Here is a 19,257-nt window from a genome sequence, read left to right as displayed (position 1 = left end):
ATACCCTTGGTGTGATGTGGTGTGACCATTTCCACGTACTGGTGTGGCCAAGATTTGATACCTAAAGGCTGGTGGGGAGAGATGCTGCGCTCTGGTCTGTTTTTGCTGTCTGTTCACATGAGTTGTGCTGGAAGAGAAGGCTTGGTGATATATAATGAGGCTGTGGCAGTTGCTCAGAAGTCAGTTTGGCAGGAGCTTTAGGTCTTTATCTTGCAAAAAATCTCACTGAAATGCCAGAACAAGAATGCATACTTTCCACATGATAGTGGAATAATTCATGGCAATTGGGTGGGAAGTAAGTGGCCACAAAGGGACTACATTAAAATGACTTCTTCATAGAATCATAGAATGATGCTCAGTGACAGATGCTCGGTGTCTTTCATACTTTCCTCTCAAATTCTGAGTCTGAAATACTTTCGGTGCTGCCTTGGGCTAGATGATCGCTCTTCACGTGCTGATGACTACTCTTAGGCACTGGTGGCAGGTGTTGCTCACGTATTTGGTAATGTGGGAGATGCACTGGTATTGTAGGCTGGGACTAGCATGCCACACTTGATGATGAGCTACAGATCAGATCATCCACTCCTAGGACAGGCATGTAGGGTTTGTGCCAGGGCAACACAGAAAAGAGAAACTGTGTCATCTAAAGTATGTTTTCTTTCCAAGATGATTTCTAGACAAAGGGAAGGTTCTGTGGGTTAAAAGCAGTTGATTGAGAACCTTAACCTAGAAAACAGAGAATTGTTTGAGATTGGCCTTCATCTAAAATCTTAATTGATTAAATAATAAAATAAGATAAAATAAATAAACTATGAAAAGTCAGTGCAGTGTAGCATTTGGATCTCAAATATGAGATTTGCCTCAAATATGAGGCATATTTTTTCTGACCTCATTGCAGTGCTTCTTCATAGCCCTGACTTTAGAATAGACTCACACATACCTTGCCCCTGCAGCTGCTCCTGCTGGCCCTGAAACATCCAAGCACCAAGAAATCATAGTATGTGTTAAGAAGGCAGTGCTGCTCCCCTGTCTCCTCCATGGAGATTTCCCTCCAACCAAAGTGTTCTGAGGACATGGTATCTTTTTGGGAGACCCAGCAGCAGAGCAACTTCAGCAGCAGTTCCTTAGGCAGGTGTACCAGGGACATGTCCACCAGAAGACACCTGCAGCATCAAAGATCTGGGAAATTAGCAAGCAAAAGGCATATGGAGAGGCAGGATAAGCACACACAGGACACCCAAAGAGTTAAAAAAACAGAAATAAGATGTTGCAGGAAAAACTTTGCACCGTCTTACTCTCTCCTGTTCTGTCTACAGTGCTGTCAGTCACATGCTTCATGAGGCTTTTTCTTACATATCCAAGAGATAAAAAAAGGCAACGTATTCTGAAGATTAATAATCTAGACCTCAGTGCAAGTCCTTTAGAGTGGTTCATGGTGCATTAAAGCAATATTACTTGCACAGTAGAGAGCTGCAATTGTATGCTCTGCATCTGCTAGCGCCCTTGTTGTAGAACATCATTGTTACAAATGTATGAAGGGAGGTATGGGGCACACTTTATCTGTGGTTTTCACCTGTTATAACAAGATGGAAGAGGTCTGAGAGCTCCTAAACTCTGTTCCTAGACAGTGAGGGAAGAGGATGCAGAGTCTCCTGCCTTTGTACGTCCACGTCCTTGTGATTTGAGGACACTCTTTCCCTAAACCTCTCTCCTCCTGCCGCTAGTCCCAGTTCCTGCCTCCACATCGCAGACTCCTGTTCAGCCTGAGCCCTTTTCCTCTTCACCAGTTTTTGCTCCTCCACTCTCACCCTGTCCCCCAGGCAGGCCAGGGAGGCATCTCCCATATGCCCCAGCTTCACCCAGCTGGACTTCTCCATCTCTTGCTTCTTTGCCATTTCCACCTTCCAGCTGCAGCTCCTCACCTCTTCACTGTCTTTCAGTCAAGTCACCCTCTCCTGCTGCCCCAAGGACAGTGTTGAAGGCCAGCGATAGCGTTCTGCTTCTCGTGCCCAACATCTCAAGGGCTCCAGGTCGCCAGAAGAGCTGTTGCAGTGAAAGCCCCCAGGAGCCCTGCAGCCGCTGTCCCAGCCATGCTCGGTGCAGGGGAATTGGTGGGAACTGAGCTGCCAACCTGTGATACATCTGCTGACATGTACATTAACTCCAGGCTTCAGAAGGTCATAATTTGGCTGTATTTGAATAGAGTTTTATAGGAACAGCAAGATTATAAATGAACGCATGAACACATCTCCATAAACCTAGTAACTCCTATGTCAAATATTAAGGTTCTGTTTCAAAGTAGGGAGGCTCAAGCAAGTGCTATTTGTTTTAAGCATATTATTTCCCCAGCATCCTACTGAAGAACAGTATAATCCATTGGCCTCTGTTATATGCTCTGTGGAGGCAATAAAGGCTTCATGTGGGGTCTGTGGTGGAGAAGGAGGGTTGTTTACAACAGAGAAATTATGTGTATCGGCCAATCTCATTTAGATTCTCCAAATCCACAGACTGAATTGATTGCATATTTTTTGTCTTAAAAATAACTCCCTAACCACTGGGAAAAGACCCCATGCCTAACTAAGAAAATATGGCGTGAAATCTGAAGTTAGTCTAAAAATTTTGTGTTTGCATTGTTAGTGTATTTTATGAGAAATCTCTGATTAGGTCAGATTTACTGTATGCAGATGCTATTGACTTCTGGGCGTCCCATAAGGAGCTATTGGTGGTGCAATCTTGCGGCATGCACAGCGTATCAGAAGTGGGTTGGCGTCTTGGCAGAATTCAGCCCCACAGAAGATTTGAAGCTGTCAGCATATCCTGGAAAACATCTGCCTGGTGTTTAGGTTTTACAAACAAAACATAAGTCTATGTTTAACCTGTGTTGTAAGTTTTCTTCCAAGGCCTGGTCTAACCTCCATTTGAGAAGTGGAAGTTTTTCCATTAGCAAAACTCTGGTCAGCTTCAGTGGGCACAGGAGCTGCTTCCTTGTGACATGTGAATGTAAACACTAAAATTACTTTAAACCTTATTAAATCTTAAAAACAGCAGTCTTGACAATGTCCCTTCCCTAAACTTAATTCTCAGCTGTCACAGAAGACTGATGCAAAGGGCTGGACAGCATCCGCTCAACCACTAAATCCAGTCTCCTGCAGTCACAAACATTATAATCCTCATCATAAACGTTTCAATCTCCTTCTTGAACATGGTTAGGCTTTTTCCTGCCTTTTTGCAGGAAAGCTATGTCAGTGCCTGATAGTGCTAGATAGTCTCATGATTTAAAACACCATCCTTTACCACCGTATCTCCGTGTCTCATCAAATCTTCTTCCCCATCCACTTGGTTTTTGTTCCCTCCAGGGACGTTTTGATCCCACGGTGCCTGCTACCAATTCCAGTGCTGTACAGAGCATTTTGTAGGAGGCTCTCAAACATTTACTCAGGGCTCACAACTGCAAACAGAGCCTGGATCTTCTGGCTCTGGGGGCCAGATGAACTGAAAATTTCTGTTTCCTTTCTGTATCTCCGTTAAAGCAAAGCCACAGTATGTCCAACAAGCAGCATCAGCCACAGGTGGCTGCTGTGTATCACCAGAGCAGCACAAAAGAGGTAAGACGTCAATGAAACCCTTGTCCTGTGCAAGCAGTAGACCTGTGTGGCACATACCTACCTCACACCAGCTGTGTAGGAAGCTCCTCTTCCAGCTTTGCTCTAGTGTCTTGTTATCATATTTGTTGTAAATATTCATGATGGATGTAGCGCTAGGCCATTTTGGATGCCGGGAGACACTTTGCACTAGCATGTGAACCTGCAGGCAGCTGATTTATGTGTTTTTCTTTTGAAGGGATGATGCAGTTGTAGGAGAAGAGTTTCAGGCCCTGCTGCCCCCTCCACGTGCTCATGGGAGGAAACCTGCCTGTCCTTCCCAACCCCCTCCCAGCCTCTTTTCCCCCCTCATCCACCGACTCTGCTGGGCGGTGGATCTCTGGGGTGCTGTCACGTCAGCTCATCCCCTCCCCTTCCCAGGCAGCGCCTGTCTCTCCCTCCCAGGCACTGGGTCAGGCACACCGGCTCCCCTCCCGCGGGCAGCAGCCGTGTGCTCTGCGTGTACCCTCTGCACATCCACCCTGGCTCTCACCCCATGCTGATGGAGGTCCAGCAGCAGCCATCCCCCCGTCCCCGTGGCTGGCGTGCGGTCATGGTGCAATGGCTCCCATCCTGCAGCACGTGCGGACGGTGCCACTGTGCGTCCCGCGGCTGGCTGGCACCCCGCCATCTCAGCCTGCCACTGGACGGGGCGTGGGGCTGGGGGTCCATGCAGGCATGCCTTCGGAGAGGCTGGAAAAAGGGGTTTACAGCTAACTAACCTATTTAAAAACAGTTTCTTCCCTAATTAGCATGCTGAGTGATTGTCTCATGTTGGCACTGCGAGTGCCAGCTATTTAATTCCAACAGAAGGGAGACACCTTGAATTAAGTCGTAAAAACATTTTGCTCCAAGTGACAGGTATGGTGATATGATTAGTCATATAGTCTAAATGAATAAAAATATTACATACTGATTGCCCCATTACAGTTTACTATGTCCTTTCTTGACATGTCAGTAGAATTGCTATATAAAATCTCAAAGGAGGTTTATTCTTAGGACAAAAAACTTTTTTCTTGTCTGTATTGAAAATTAACAATGAATGGTATTGCATCTGTTGCAGTTGTGATTCTCCTGTGCCTGTCGGTAACAATTCACTGCAATTCTGCCTAAGCAAAGTGTAATCAAAGCACAATCAACTTATACATTACAAATTTTGTCCATGTATTTATGTGATGAAGAACAGTTGAGTTATACTGATTTGAGATTTCTTGGCAAATTCATCAGCTGAAGGATTTTGACTGAAGAAAATGTCAGATGCCTGGACCTAGAACGGATTTGACAATTTCTTTTTTATTTGTCATGTCTGAGAAAGAAATATATCCTGACTGCATTATTTTATTGACATTCTTAATACAGCAATCATAGCATCGTTTATGTTTAAATCACAAGTCAGCAAGTCATGAGACCTGGCTCTCTTTCTGGCCCGCCTTGAGGCTTCTTGTGTATATAAAGGCTTAGGAACTAATTTTCCAATTTAGCGAAGAAAAATGTACTCATAACTTCATCGCTGTTTTTTCCACACAGTCAGGCAGGCAACTTGAACCATCACGTGTCCCAGACAGGCTTCTATATACGTTACGAGACACCTGAATGCACAGTTGCCCTGCAGTTCCTGCATTACACATTAGATACAAAACTGCATGCTTTTCCCCACTTAAATAGGTGCACGAGGTTCTTGGGCTGCTCTCCCCTGTCTGAGATGTGGATCATCGCACTTATGTATTTCATGGGAATGTTTTGAAGCTAGCATTAATACACACGTGTTAAGTGCATTGAAAGGGTTGCTCAGAAGGTGCCACTGTGTTGCAAAGGTGGTATCTAATTTTACCTCTCTGGAAGCAGTGGGAAGTCAGGCATCCATACAGATGTTTTCACTATGCTTTGAAGCATTACAGAAAAGATGGGGGCTGGAAAACATTTTCCTCCTGCTCTTCTGAAGTAGTTACACCAAACGCTGGGCTAAGTCAGTACAGCTTGGTGCTGCGTTGCAGCCATTTTAGGAGCCAGTGTGACAAATCTCTGCCCTGTGTCCCATCCCTGCGGTCAGCCTTGTGCCGCCAGCCCCTGCCCTGATCTGGGTAGAGAAGGTGCAAGTGGGTGAAGGAGGTGTGGATGGAGGCAAGTGTCCCATGAGAGCATTGGCGACTCAGGGGATTAAAGCAGTGCTCAGGCTGCTGTGCTCTGCTCGGGTGGCCAGAAGTAGAGGAGCACATGGGAGGCTTTTTGCCTCCCCCTCCTCTTTCTCCAGCCATGCTAAACACTCAGAAGCTGCAGTCAAGAAATCAAGGTCAATAGTTAAAACCATGAGCAAATATTTCTGCCAGCAAGAGGATTGTGCTAGGCGTGAGCAGAAAGCACAACCTTGCTAAATTTCGCTATTTAACGTGGTTTCTTTTTGCCTCAGTGTGTATGTCTTTTAAAAGAAAGCTGTGAGTCGTTTGCGAGCATCGTATAGTCATTAATTACAGGCCGAACTGGCTGCAGAAAGCAGGAGTGGAGCCCATTTCTGGTGTCAGCTGTGGGACACAGCAGGTACGGGGGGCACGTCCCCGGTGCAGGGGTGTGAACGTGTTCCGCAGAGGGTCTGACTGTGCATGTGCTCCAGGTCTCACACAGATACGAGGTGAAGCTTGTGCCATGGATGAAGCCCAGAATATTTCAATTCCTGTAGCTTCCACATTGATCTCACCTAGAGGACCCGCCTGTAATTTTTACAGTGTGAACAAGAAGATGCCCTGGCACGTACCCTGGAGATAACTGGCTTGCTTCACAGCAAAACCCAGTGTTCACATGACTGCCACCCTTCTGCTGAAGAAGTGGATGTTATTTGCACATCTTTTCAGCCTTTTCATAGAGAGCAGTTTGATTTTGAGGCGAAGCAGTTTACTTTGCATGAAAAGAGGCGTTCCTTTAAATGAAAAAAGATATTGACCTTTGCCAAAGGACTGGTTCAACTGGGTCCCCTCTGGTTTTATCACGGTGAATAGTTTCGTATGTGCTTAGCTGGTGCTTAGGCCAGAGACGGTTCTTTCAGGAGTGACCTCCAGGCCCTACTCTGTGGCTAAGTCATTGAGGAACAGATACATCTGATGGTACAGGATAGTGCACACGGTAAAAATTGAGTGGCAGGCTGTCCTGGTTTCAGCTGGGATAGAGTTAATTTTCTTCCTAGTAGCAGGCATAGTGCTGTGTTTTGGATTTAGTAGGAGAAGAATGCTGATAACACACTGATGTTTTAGTTGTTGCTAAGTACTGCTTATGCTAGTCAAGGACTTTTCAGCTTCCCATGCTCTGCCAGGTGCACAAGAAACTGGGAGGGGGCACAGCCAGAATAGTTGATCCAAACTGACCAAAGGGCTATTCCATACCCTGTGACGTCATGCTCAGTATATAAACTGGGGGGGGTTGGCCAGGGAGCAGCGATCGCTGCTCGGGAACTGTCTGGGTATCAGTCGGCGGGTGGTGAGCAATTGCACTCTGCATCACTTGCTTTGTATATTATTATTATTATTATCATTATTATACTGTTACTATTAGCATTACTATTTTACTTTATTTCAATTATTAAACTGTTCTTATCTCAACCCAGGAGTGTTTCTCACTCTTACTCCTCCAATTCTCTCCCATCGGGGTAGGGGGAGTGAGCGAGCGGCTGCGTGGTGCTGAGTTGCTGGCTGGGGCTAAACCATGACACAGACTAAAACCAGCAAAGTTCTTGCAACAGGACTGTGTTGAATTTTCCTGCTGCCTGGTAGGCTGTAAAGCATGAACATCATACATGGCATTAAACTATGTGTTACACTCATGTTGCAAGGGCTACTGTCATCTCTTGCGGACAGAAGGGAAGAAAGGGGAGTGAAGTTTTTAATGTGGATGGTGTCCACGCTTGGTGCATGAACTGCGCCAGGTGGCAATAGCTTCCAGGGATGTCAGACCACATTTGCTATGAGCCACGCTGTCTCAGCCCAGCGTGGGCCATGCAAGCGGAGCAGCACTGGCAGGTTTCTGTGCAGGATTGGGAGAGCTTTGCCACCAAGAGCAGCCTGATGTTTTTAGTGGGGCAGGCTCACTTTCACCAGCTGAGGAGCATCAGGCCTGCCACTTGGATGGGACATTGCCTTGGGAGGTAATCCAGCATTCAGTCGCAACCATCCCCGCAAGCAAGCGCTTGCCCTGTTTTGTGGGTCATGTATGGAGCTTTTGGAGATGTCTGCTTTTGGATGAGAGGCTAAATCAAGATCCAAATGCTATGTGGATATTACAGAGGCACAGTAGTATTTTTTTTATTAATTTCTTTACAAGAATGAAATTGAGCAAGCAGGCAAGAAAGGAAAACCTAAACTCAGGCACTTTAAAAATGCTGTGCTGGAAATTTTTGCAGTAATCTTCCATTCTAATTGGTTTCTGCTGGACTGGATACAAAGATAAAAGGGAAAGAAGAAAATATTAATCTGGGGAAAAATGTCAGGGTAGGCATCAACTAAAAATCATTGTATTTGGAAACGAACTAAAAATGTGCTTACACATATTCTTCTCTAAGGGTAAGGATAATTTTGCTTCCATTGAACAAAGAATGGAGTTCTAGTGGCGAGTCATGTGCTTCGAGTTAGGCATGTGATTTAAATACTTTGGGGGAATCAATAAGGCAACATGTGAAGCTTTCTCATATTACTCAAGTATTGTGATCCTAATGCTGCTAGAGTTTTTACAGAAAGGTCAAAAGCTTAGCTTCTGATCTCATATAAATCTGATCCAGTTTTAGTTTGCAGTTTACACCACTGCTTTCTTTGGGAGTTAATCTGGTTTAAAACTGTTCCTGAGATCAGAATTTAATTTCCTTGCAACTTTTAGTCTATTGCTATTGGTTGTTTCATATAAAGTAGATGAAGTTGTGTGTGGTTTTTGGAAGGGGAATGATATAAATAAATGATCCAAAAATATGCATGGGAGCAATTGCAAAAAGGAGAAATTTGTCTGTAACAGCCAGCTCGTACCCTGGCTCAGTATCCAACTCCATTTAATAATGCAAAGGTCACCTGAACTCAGTGGAATTCTGCTGCTTTGATTCTCACCCTGTTTTAGTGTTATTTATAATTTAGCCATTGCAGTTGAATCAATGTTTTAATCTTATTTTCCCTCTCTTTTTGTTTCAGGTATTATTTTAAAGTCCAAGCAAAGAATCCCTTTGGTTATGGACCTGTTAGCTCTTCAGTCTCATTTATCACAGAATCTGGTATGCTTTGCTTTTTATTTTCATCTCAAAACTGAATTCTTAATAACAGATGTGGCAGAGCAATGACTGAAACCAGCACAGTAATAATGGTGATTATCTTGAACTTGCTGCTTTGAGATTTTTTTTTTAGGTTAATTATTTGTTTTCAGTAAAGCTAGGAGAATAATATGCACTCCTAATGCCACTATGAAAATATAACTGACATTAAAGTGAGCTTCAGGGGAACAGGAAGTTGAATTTAAAATATGAAAGACTACTAATGTTCAACAATACAGAAGCAATGGGAAGTTTAATGTCTTTGATAGATTGACCAAACATTTATGAAATTAGCTTCCTAATTGTGAACAGCTGAACAGATGGAAGCTGTTGTCTCTGGAAGAAATATAGGAAACAATTGTTGCCTCAGATGGGCGAAGTTCTCCGTTCTTTTTTTGACAAGGCATGCTGCTCTTTCACAGGGCTAATAGTGCATTCAAGAGCAACACCCCCTTCTAAAAATAGTATGTTAAATGAGCTATTTTTACCCATTTCTTCTTCTTCCTCCTTCATTGAGCCAGAGGCCAATGACTCCACTGAATAATAAAGGACAAATTTTTCAGTCTTTACTTGAGCGAAAGATCTGTTTTCTCTTGCAAATTTTGCCCTTTTGATGACATGGTGTTTACGCAGTCCCTGCCTTTGCTTATTTGACTTCACCCTGTAGTGCTCGCTTCAGAAGCTCCATTAAGAGCCATGGAAGTAAGTCTTCATAGAAGGGAGACAAAAATGCAAGATAAGTAAATGGTACTGCATAACATATTCAGATTTTTTTTAAAGGCGTAAGAAGCTCAAGTATAAATCCAAGCATAATGTTTAACATTGGACAAATACGGCATGCCATCATGTCTTGTAAGGAGTTTTGCTGATTAGCTGGCTGCCAATATATGGGCCTGAATGCCTAGTTTTCCTAGGCAAAATTGGCTACCTTGTGAACTTTATTTAAGAGGTTAAATCCACCAAATTTAAAGTTTCATTTGCAGCACTGATCTTTCATTTGTCACATGGCCAAAGGTGGCTTTCCAGCTGGCACAAGTACAAAAGCAGTTGCTAAATCTAAAGACAGATGGTATAGTTACAGTGATGGAGTAGGTCGGAAGAGACAGAAATTGTTTGTTCTGAGTGTTCTTCTAGTGCAATTGAAAGATTTGAGCTGATGAGAATATTCAATAAAGAATGTCATCATAGGATCAAGCAGCTTATTGAAAATGTTCTATCTTACCCCTCGTAACCCACTAAAGAGAACAGAAAACGGTTGTTCCCTTTCATCAAACTGTAAAAACTCCATGGAATTTTTCTTCTCCACTGGTAGACAAGCACCGTGCTTTTTCTTCAGGTATTTTGTGCACAATAAGGGCTAGTTAAGAGATGACAGAAACTGCAGTGCAATGAATACAGACAAGCTAATGCATTAGATCATGTTGTTTTGTTGTCCTTACTCCACACCTATTCCATCCTTCTTTCTTTAAAAAAGAGTATTTCAATTGAGCAGAAGCTCCTGAGGCAGCAGACAGAGCACCCTGCACTGCCCAGGGACGTCCTGCAAAACTTCTGTCACTATGTCAAAAAGAGTTAAAATGATAAATTTCACATATTTATGGATACCACTAAACAACTGTACTAAACATGATGGATGTCTGAGACCAAGATTTGCATACAAGAGGTAGGTTAACGTTTCCCTTTGGAAGGCAGGCCTACAGGTGTAACTTACACCGTATATTCAGAAGCATACGGTGAAACTGTCCTCCTGCTCTGAGGACCTTCTGAGAAGAGGAAATCTGTTCCAAAGCTGGTTTTGAACTTTGGTATTAACCTCAGTAGAGTTTTTACAGTATCAGAATAAATATACAATCCTGTGGCAAGTTTAATCAACTGAGAAAAACAGTGGATAACAAACACTCATTAGGTCTGCAAACTGATGAGACATGTAAATTCCTCATTCAGAGTGTAGCTAAAGGCAGTTACTCTGCAACTGACAGTCTCTTGAGTGACACTGTATGTTTCATATTATACAACAAGATTTGGAACAAAATATTAAATTTTTTATTTGTTTCGTTCTTCTAGACAATCCCCTCCTCATTGTCAGACCACCTGGTAAGTCTTACTCTGCTGTTTCTTTCATGAAGTGCATAAAACCTGTGCAAAACAGTTACAATATAGGTGTTAGAAGCATATTAACACGCAGTTTGAGTTACAGTTTTAAGCAGGAACAGGTAGTAATTCATTGTGCTAAGTCACAAAACATTTTCTGTCTTAGGACCCCTTATTCTGGTCTTTGAAAAGAAATCTTGTAAAGATATGTTATAATAAGCACTTGATTTTGGCCAATCTTTTGCCTGATAAAACAGCTTTATTTACTTAGTAATAAGCACTAAACTATATTGCTTCTGTATCTGTGTCCTTCAGTTGCCTGAGCATAGCTTGAGCAGCAGGATCAGATTTTCCTATCTCTAGCTGTTATGCTCATCTATACTGATCATCATGGCCCTATAAATACTAAAAAATTCAAGGATTTGTTACTGACCAGAACGATATGCGACGAAGCTGTTGAGCTTGCTTTGCATTTCCAAATTTGCAATAAGCCAGTTCAGCCCCTAATCAGAAGAACTGATTTCCTGGTGCTGGGACCAACCTTGCTGACAGGTAGGGTAACACCAGGCAGCACGTGCTCTTGGAAGAGATGCAAGAAAAAAGACCTCATAGTTATTACACTCTGTCAGCTTTCCTAAGCAGTTCAAATGGTTGATTCTGGGGTTTTTTGACTACATTGTTCATGAAAACAATGTCCAGTGTCATGTCCAATGTCCAGTCTCCCTTCTGTGTTTTATTATGCTTGTTAGTCTGTTTTGTCCGTGTCCTCTCAGATGTCTCTGATGATGCGCAGGTATTGGAGAGCACGAGCACACTATGTCTCTGGCAGTCAGTGTGGGAGGCCTCCAAGAGTGGTGGCCTTCCCATGTCCCCAGTCACCTTCAGGTTTTTTGCTGTCAGTTGTTTTGTGGGTCTGTTCATGGAAAATGTTTTGAAGGTGACGGCTTTTTCACTTGTAGTTTCTGCTTCGACTGGACAAAGAGAAAAATGTTTTTGTGTAGCTGCAGTGGTAGAGATAAGATAGACCAAAAAGAGGTGGCAGAGCTCTGGGAACCTGTGGAAATTAAGAGCTTCTGAACATCTAGTGCAGCTCTTACAGGACATGCTAAGTTTATCGCTCAGGATTTTTGGAGGTGGGCAAAAGTGATGGACAAAAGCAGACTATTCACAGCAATAAAACTGCATAGATCGTTTATTGCTTTATTCTAAAGAGAACGCTGTGGACAAAATCCTGCAATCCTTTCACCTTGTGACTAACAGCATAAAGTCAGTCGATATGTTTGTGTCCAAACTGGTGGAGTTCTGAGGATTGCTGATGAGTGGTTACTTCTCACATGCAAGTGTTTGCAGGATTTGGTCCATATGCCTAGTGAGAGGGAGGAAGAATGAATAACAAAAAAACCTTTCAATCTCATTTGTAAACCACCTCAAAATAGCACAGTAAAAACAGGTCTTTGTGCTGTAGCTAGAGAGAAAAATACCAGTTATCACATTGGAAGCTTTTTGTGTAATTATATATACATTACTACAACAACAATTTCGAAAGAAATTACATTGTCTTGGTTAGTATAAAGCAAACATTTAGGCAAGCCAGTAGGATTATTTAGTCTTTTGCGATACAGTTATGCAGCCTCCTCTGCAGCAGTGCTCTGTACAGAGTTCCCCAGGAAAGGTCTCACTTGTTTGTTATTAGAACCTTATCTGTTTTGATGTAATGTAGGAAAATAAAACAGAAAAGTACGTTTCTGATTTGATCTTTTTAACCAAATAGCAAGAATAGACTTTAATTCACATAACAGACTGTTGCTCACCGCAGAATTTTTAACGTCTGTTTTTTAGCAAAAGTATTAAGTTTTGTACTTAGTGTTAAAATGCAAGTGACTGTATTTAGACAGAGTCACTGTCAGACCTAAGATCAGGCTCTGTTTAGAAAAAAAACCTGAGTATCACTAGGTAGAGAAGATGTCTTACTAAAAACAGTGAGGGTATTTGTTTTCTTAAAACTGTGGTTTGGTACATGAAATCCTTTTTTTAAAATCATTTTAACAGTTATTATTGTCTACTGTCTAGAAGGGATTTGATCAAGTCCCTTGCTTTTAAATTTTTTTTAATAATATTTGTTCTTGAAGTAGTATTTCTGGATATAGAAAAGTCATGCATTAATCTGCTGCAGCATCTCTTGTTAAACATATTATCAGATGTTAACCTCAGCAAAACTCAGACTGAAATGCTAAAGTCTGTCCTTAATGTTGAAATTTTTTTTCTCCAAGGTGGTGAGCCTATCTGGATCCCATTCACTTTTAAATATGACCCCACCTATTCCGACTGCAGCGGCAAGCAGTACGTGAAACGAACTTGGTACCGCAAGTTTGTAGGAGTGGTTCTTTGCAACTCCTTAAGGTACAAGATTTACCTCAGTGATGACCTGAAAGGTAGGCACCAAGATTAATTTCCTGATATATGATTACTTGTCACATCCATGTTCTCGCTTTCTTTACCTCACCTGTGAAAGAACCGTGTGATGGCTGCCTGGGAGTCCTTGTCTCGAGAAGGTCCGATGTGATAGCTGAGCTGTCCTACTTTTGCGTTATGCTCACACCCTGGCATTAGCTTTCGGCAGAGCTCTTTAGACAGAGGTCAGGAGGAAGTTTCCTTCGAAAAGCTTGTGTGTTTTTGTATCCTGAGAAAGCAATGTGCTTTGTACTGTGAAAACAAAGTTCTGCTCCCCACACGTCTCCCTGGGAAGTCCCATGCTTGTTCCGTAGGCGGGTGAGCCCCAGCTGCACGCAGTCAGACAGAGCAATACACCCTAGAGAGCCCCAGGGCAGTTCGAAGTTGGGAATGGTGGAGGAAAGACTGGTATTACAATGACTGGGTGAGCAGTACTCCTAACGGTTAACAGTAGCTCTTACACGGATATATTTGCTGAGAGATAATGAAGAAAACTTTCCATATTGTTGATCTGGGGTATTGGGATTATCTCAATGGCTTTTCAGATTATGCTGATGTGTTATTTTTACTGCAATGCATTTGTATAGTTTAAAGGCAGTGTTTGAATATGTCATAAGAAACAATCAAGGCAGCAGGACCCACCTCATCTGATAGAGAGAGAGAGCTCCACAGTTTTTAGTTTTTGTGACTGCAGTAAAACTGATGGTACTGACAAATGGAGTGGGTTTCACTTTCTCATGACATATTGAAATTACTGGTTAGGTTGAAATTCCCTCCACCTGTTACCTGTGGTGCAGTGTCCATGGACTTGCAAAATGGGGATATTCCTTACTGAATTATAACCCATTTCTCTTTTCCATAATTTCTCCTTCCATACTGTGAAGGTAGCACTCTCCCTCATTTCAGCCACTGCTTGTTCATTGGTAATGGTGTGTTTGTCACCATAGTACTTCTCCTGCTTTCTCCCACATCTGTTTTCCTGGTCGTAAAGAGCATCCCAAACAAAAATAAAACTGAGTCAAATAATCTGTCTGTATCACCCTTCAGACACCTTCTACAGCATTGGGGATAGCTGGGGAAGGGGTGAGGACCACTGCCAGTTCGTGGATTCACACCTGGACGGAAGAACGGGACCTCAGTCGTACGTTGAAGCCCTGCCCACCATCCGAGGTACGGCAACACGGGAGTGGGTGCTGGCCAGGTGCCTGCCCATAGGTTTAATGGGTAGGGAGCGGGGCTTTTTGTCCATGGCTGCTGGCAGCTCTCTGAGGGGTCCTGCTGATGCAGCAGGTGATGAGATGGTCTTGTACTCAGGCATAGCTGAACAGGTTATGAAAGTCCCAGAAGGACTTCGGGGGGCAGGGCAGGGAGAGAGAGAGAGACAGAAAGCAAGAGAGGGGCATATGATGCAAATAATTTACAAGAACAAAATGCAAAAACAGAAAGAAAAAAATTGTACAGGTCTATGAAACCTTTCTCCCAATTACAAGACATGCCTCACTGAATAGAGGTGCAAACTCTTCCCCATGCCACAAAGGACCAGCTGCATCTTTGCAAATATGGTCTTTGCAAATTATTTTTGACCAGTTACTCAATGCAAAACACACAGGAATATATCTAGTGACTTAAGGTCGGACTGCAGGACTTTTATTCTGGCCTGATAGATATGTCTCTCCGAGTGAAAATTCTCATCTTGAAGGAGTTCCTCTGAGTAAACTGCTCAGCTCACATAGCCAAGAGGGTGATGGCTTGCTCCGCAAAATGAACCCAATCATGAAAGTCAGCCAATCATTTCAATAAGTCAATCGATTTAAATTATTCAGTTGGCTTTAATGGTTTCCATGTTAAGTTGTTTGTTGATATTCTTTTCATGGTGGCATTACCAGGAAGAAACTGAAGTAGTCACTGATATTTATATATCACTGGGAAGTACTGCATTTCTCAGTTCAAAAGAGGGATGATTAATCCAGATGTGTATTACTAGGTCTAGGAGACAGAGATAGAGAGCACACAGAAATTATATTACTGGCACAAGACATGAGTGTTTCAGATGTTCCAGTGCACGAGCTATGTGGAGAAGGATGCTGCACCTCTCCTAATGCTTTAAGCAGTCACATTCTTTCTGCATATGAAGAAAAAGGCGGAGAAAGGCTTAACTCCATACTTACTGCATGAAATGAAACCTTTTTGTTTTGTGAAAAGCTGATGTTTATTGATAGTCTCTTGAGCCCTATGAGATAATATGATTTGATGGTATTTTTTGCCCCAGAGTCCTTCGTATATTTAAACGGACTTGCAAACTTCATAAACACAGCTGAAATATAGCCACCTTTTGGAGCGAAATGCAGAAATGCTTTGGCAGACCACAGCATTACACAACAGTTCAAGAGATTTTGAACAGTAAAACCAATCAAAACTACAAGAAATATAAAGGACCAGAGTTAAATAATTCAAAAAAGATCTAGGCCAAATACCAGGGCTAGCAAATATCCTTTTGACAAAACTCCCTACCAGACAGCTTTTAAGTTTTCTTTTGGGCTGTGGGATTGATTCTTGCTGCATCTGTTACTTTTGTTAAATTACTATGTCTTTGTCTTGAAATGCAAAGAGGCGTTTTTCTCCCAACAGGGTATTACCGCCAGTACCGCCAGGAGCCTGTATCATTTGGACGCATTGGACACACAACACCCTACTACTATGTGGGCTGGTATGAGTGCGGCGTGCCCATCCCAGGGAAATGGTAGCAGTCTGCTTTCCTATCTTAGGCAGACCATGCTTTTCAAATGATTTCTACCAGAGGACTATGAGCAACTGATTCGGGAAATTAAAAAAAAAAAAAAAAAAAAAAGAAGAGAAATGAGACAAACCAGTGAAGACCAGCTGCTCAAGAAACCCCCGTGAAGCCAAACATGGTCCCCACTTTACCAGCCTAAATCTGTGGTGCTGCTTGATTTCTGCTTGGAAGAAGGGGCAGGATATAAGTTTGGTGTCCTACCTTCCTCCTCTGGGTCTTTAAGGCACAGAGAGGCGGTTGCAATGTGCGCGACCTGTGAAAACTAGAACTTTATTAGCCATGAAAATCTGGAAGTTTCTTATATCTTGCAGGAACAACCTAAGCATGCTGTGCTTGCTTAATGGGATGCTAAACTGTCCTTTGCTGCCTGCTGGGGCTCCCCTATGCAATCGTGCCACGTAACCGGCCACCCACCAAAGGCTATATATTCTCTTGAAGACTTACCCTGTGGGTTTGCCCGCTGCTGGACTAATCACCAGGTCACAGTGTAAATTCACTTTGAGATATATATATCTATATCTATATAAATACAGTACTGTACATCTGCAGAAGTACTGCTTAGAGATGCTGAGTTTTTCTTGCTCACTAGATAAATATGTTTGGAATTTTTATGTAAAAGGTGCTGTTAATTCTTTGAGATATTGCTATGCACAATATATTAACCAAGGAAAGAGCTGTTGATCTAACATTTGAATTATTGATCAAAGACGTGTGTCCCACTTCCTTGGCAGCCTCTGGACTGGATGTTCAATGGGAACCTACGCCCCTGTCCATGTTACAGTGGCACTGTATAGTCCAGCAAAATCACATATTCAGCAGTTTATCAGCATGAGTTAAACTTTCTGTCCTTTAAAAGTTTTAGTGCAACTTTTCTTCGATCCATTCTCATCTTCTTTGATATGTTATTTATTCCTTGTCAGTATCTTTCACTTCACTGTGCAGAAGCATGGGATGAGTAACCTGCAAATTAGAAACTGCTTTTAACTTATTTGCCCTCCAAAAAAGAAGCCCAAGCCACCAATACAAGAGTCAACTAGCAGGAAACTCCTTTGACTTTGATCTGTCCTGGGGACAAATTGGGATACAGTTCATATAAAATACTACCAAAATCTCTTCCATTCAGGTCAGAAAGCAAAAGCTGACATGGATGAAAGGTATAATGATGATTTTTTTAGCAGGCATTTGGAAGCCTGCAATAGCATAGGTTTTTAGTAGTCTTCTGGGCAATCTAGCATTAATGGTTTATTCAGTAACTTTCATGGTCTTACCGTTTCATGGTAACATCTCAACAGCCTTTGCTCATGTTAGTAAGACTCCACCATTCCAACAGCCTGGGAGGGTAGCAGCATACCTAGGGGACGGATCCAGTCTCTGGTCCATCTCTCTCATTCCAGCTTACAGGTAGTGTAGGTCTAATACCTTTTTGGTTGCTTCCTGTAGTTATTGTAAATTGTATGGGGACAAAAAAAAGGAACTAAAGTGATTAAAAGAGCATTTTATTTTTCATGGTGATTTGGGTTTTAACATTTTAATTGCTCTCACATATTTTTGCTTCAGTACAGCGCCAAATATATGGCCTTGAAGTATAACTTTCTTCCCTAATAAACCTATGATACATGGTTCTATTTCTATGTCATCCTTTCTAGTCATGTGTCAAGTAATCTGACAAAGTGACAAATCGTTAGCTTTCAAAAAGTCTTCCTTGGGAGAGGAGTAGGTGTCAACTTTTTCTAAGGGACTGGAAGCACGTGTGTTGTTCCCTTACAAAGGTAGTTAGCAGCTAGCGTGGAGTTACCAAAGGCAAATTGTGCCTCACCAGCCTGATCATAGTCTTTACTGAGATGACTGGCTTTGTGCACAAGGGGGGAAAAGTGGATGTCATTGACTTTGGCTTTTGTAAGGCGCTTGGCATGCTTTCCCACAGTATGCTTGTAGGCAGACTAGTGGGATATGACTTGGAAGGTTGAACTTTAAGGTGGATGTAAAATTAGCTGAAACATGAGGTTCAAAGTGTTGTGATCAAAAACAGTGCAAACTCCAAATGACAGCTGCTCGCAAGAGCCAACCCCAGGGGCCAGTACTGGGGCCAATACTGTCTAATGACCTGGGCAACAGGATGTCGTTCATGGATGGAGTACATGGATGGAGCGTGTCGTGGTTTAACCCTGTCGGCAACCAAGCACCACACAGCCGCTCACTTACCCTCCCCCACCGGTGGGGTGGGGGAGAGAATCAGAAGGGCAAAAGTAAGAAGACTCGCGGGTTGAGATAAGAGCAGTTTAACAATTGAAATACAGTAATAATAATAGTTAAAAAAAATGTAGTGAAAAGGAAAACAAGAAAAAGAGGAACAAAACCCAGGAAAACCAAGTGATGCAACCACAGCCAGTGCATTCTGCATTTTCACCTGCAGAGACCACAGGTAGGTTTTGATTTGTTCATCTGCAGAGATATGGTTCCCTCATTCCCTGCTGGAAGTACCCTTGTGGTGGGACAGCCCCGTTCAGGGATGTTGTCATGGGTGAGGAGCTGAGGCCATCACTTTTTCTGCAGCCTCAGCTGGGGGGGAACTGGGGGGTGCTGGGGCCAGCGGTGGAGGGCACTGCGCGCTGTTCCCCTCCAGCGTAAATCTTCTCTGAGGCTAAACCAGCTGAGGCAGAGTCAGCAGTAGGACACAACAGGGAAACACATGAAATGCAACGTATGCAGTCTGTTCCTTTCACTTTGGGGTCTGGGTAAGTCCTCTGTGCTGTATGAGGTGATCCGATCAACACATTTGCATCCTTTGCCCCGTGCACAGGGTAACACATTATCATGATGGTGGGTAGTTTCTTGAAGAGATGATACTATTTTTGCACACTGCTCTGTTTATCTAAGAGGTGGTGGGATTAAAGAGGTAACTAAAGCCATGTAGGTCAGGAAAGCCACTTCCCATCCAGATCCTCTCTCCAAGGCCCTGGCAGTGCCCTGACCACCGGGCCACCATCCCGTTTCCTTCCCCCCGTCCT

General features: G+C 42.9%; 1 protein-coding gene across 1 annotated transcript in view; it reads left to right on the top strand.

The window, feature by feature from the left end:
• The window catches only part of FNDC1 (fibronectin type III domain containing 1), a 45,558-nt gene extending 29,359 nt beyond the window's left edge, over positions 1–16,199 (top strand). Inside the window, exons 15-19 of the mRNA XM_075707976.1 lie at positions 8,798–8,877; positions 10,978–11,007; positions 13,275–13,436; positions 14,503–14,625; positions 16,084–16,199. Coding sequence (XP_075564091.1) covers positions 8,798–8,877; positions 10,978–11,007; positions 13,275–13,436; positions 14,503–14,625; positions 16,084–16,199 — 511 coding nt within the window. The remainder of the gene's footprint in view (positions 1–8,797; positions 8,878–10,977; positions 11,008–13,274; positions 13,437–14,502; positions 14,626–16,083) is intronic.
• The last annotated feature ends 3,058 nt before the right edge of the window (positions 16,200–19,257 follow it).

The sequence above is a fragment of the Pelecanus crispus genome, chromosome 3 (assembly GCF_030463565.1).
Source record: "Pelecanus crispus isolate bPelCri1 chromosome 3, bPelCri1.pri, whole genome shotgun sequence".
NCBI lineage: Eukaryota > Metazoa > Chordata > Aves > Pelecaniformes > Pelecanidae > Pelecanus > Pelecanus crispus.
This window is presented reverse-complemented; position numbering and strand designations above follow the sequence as displayed.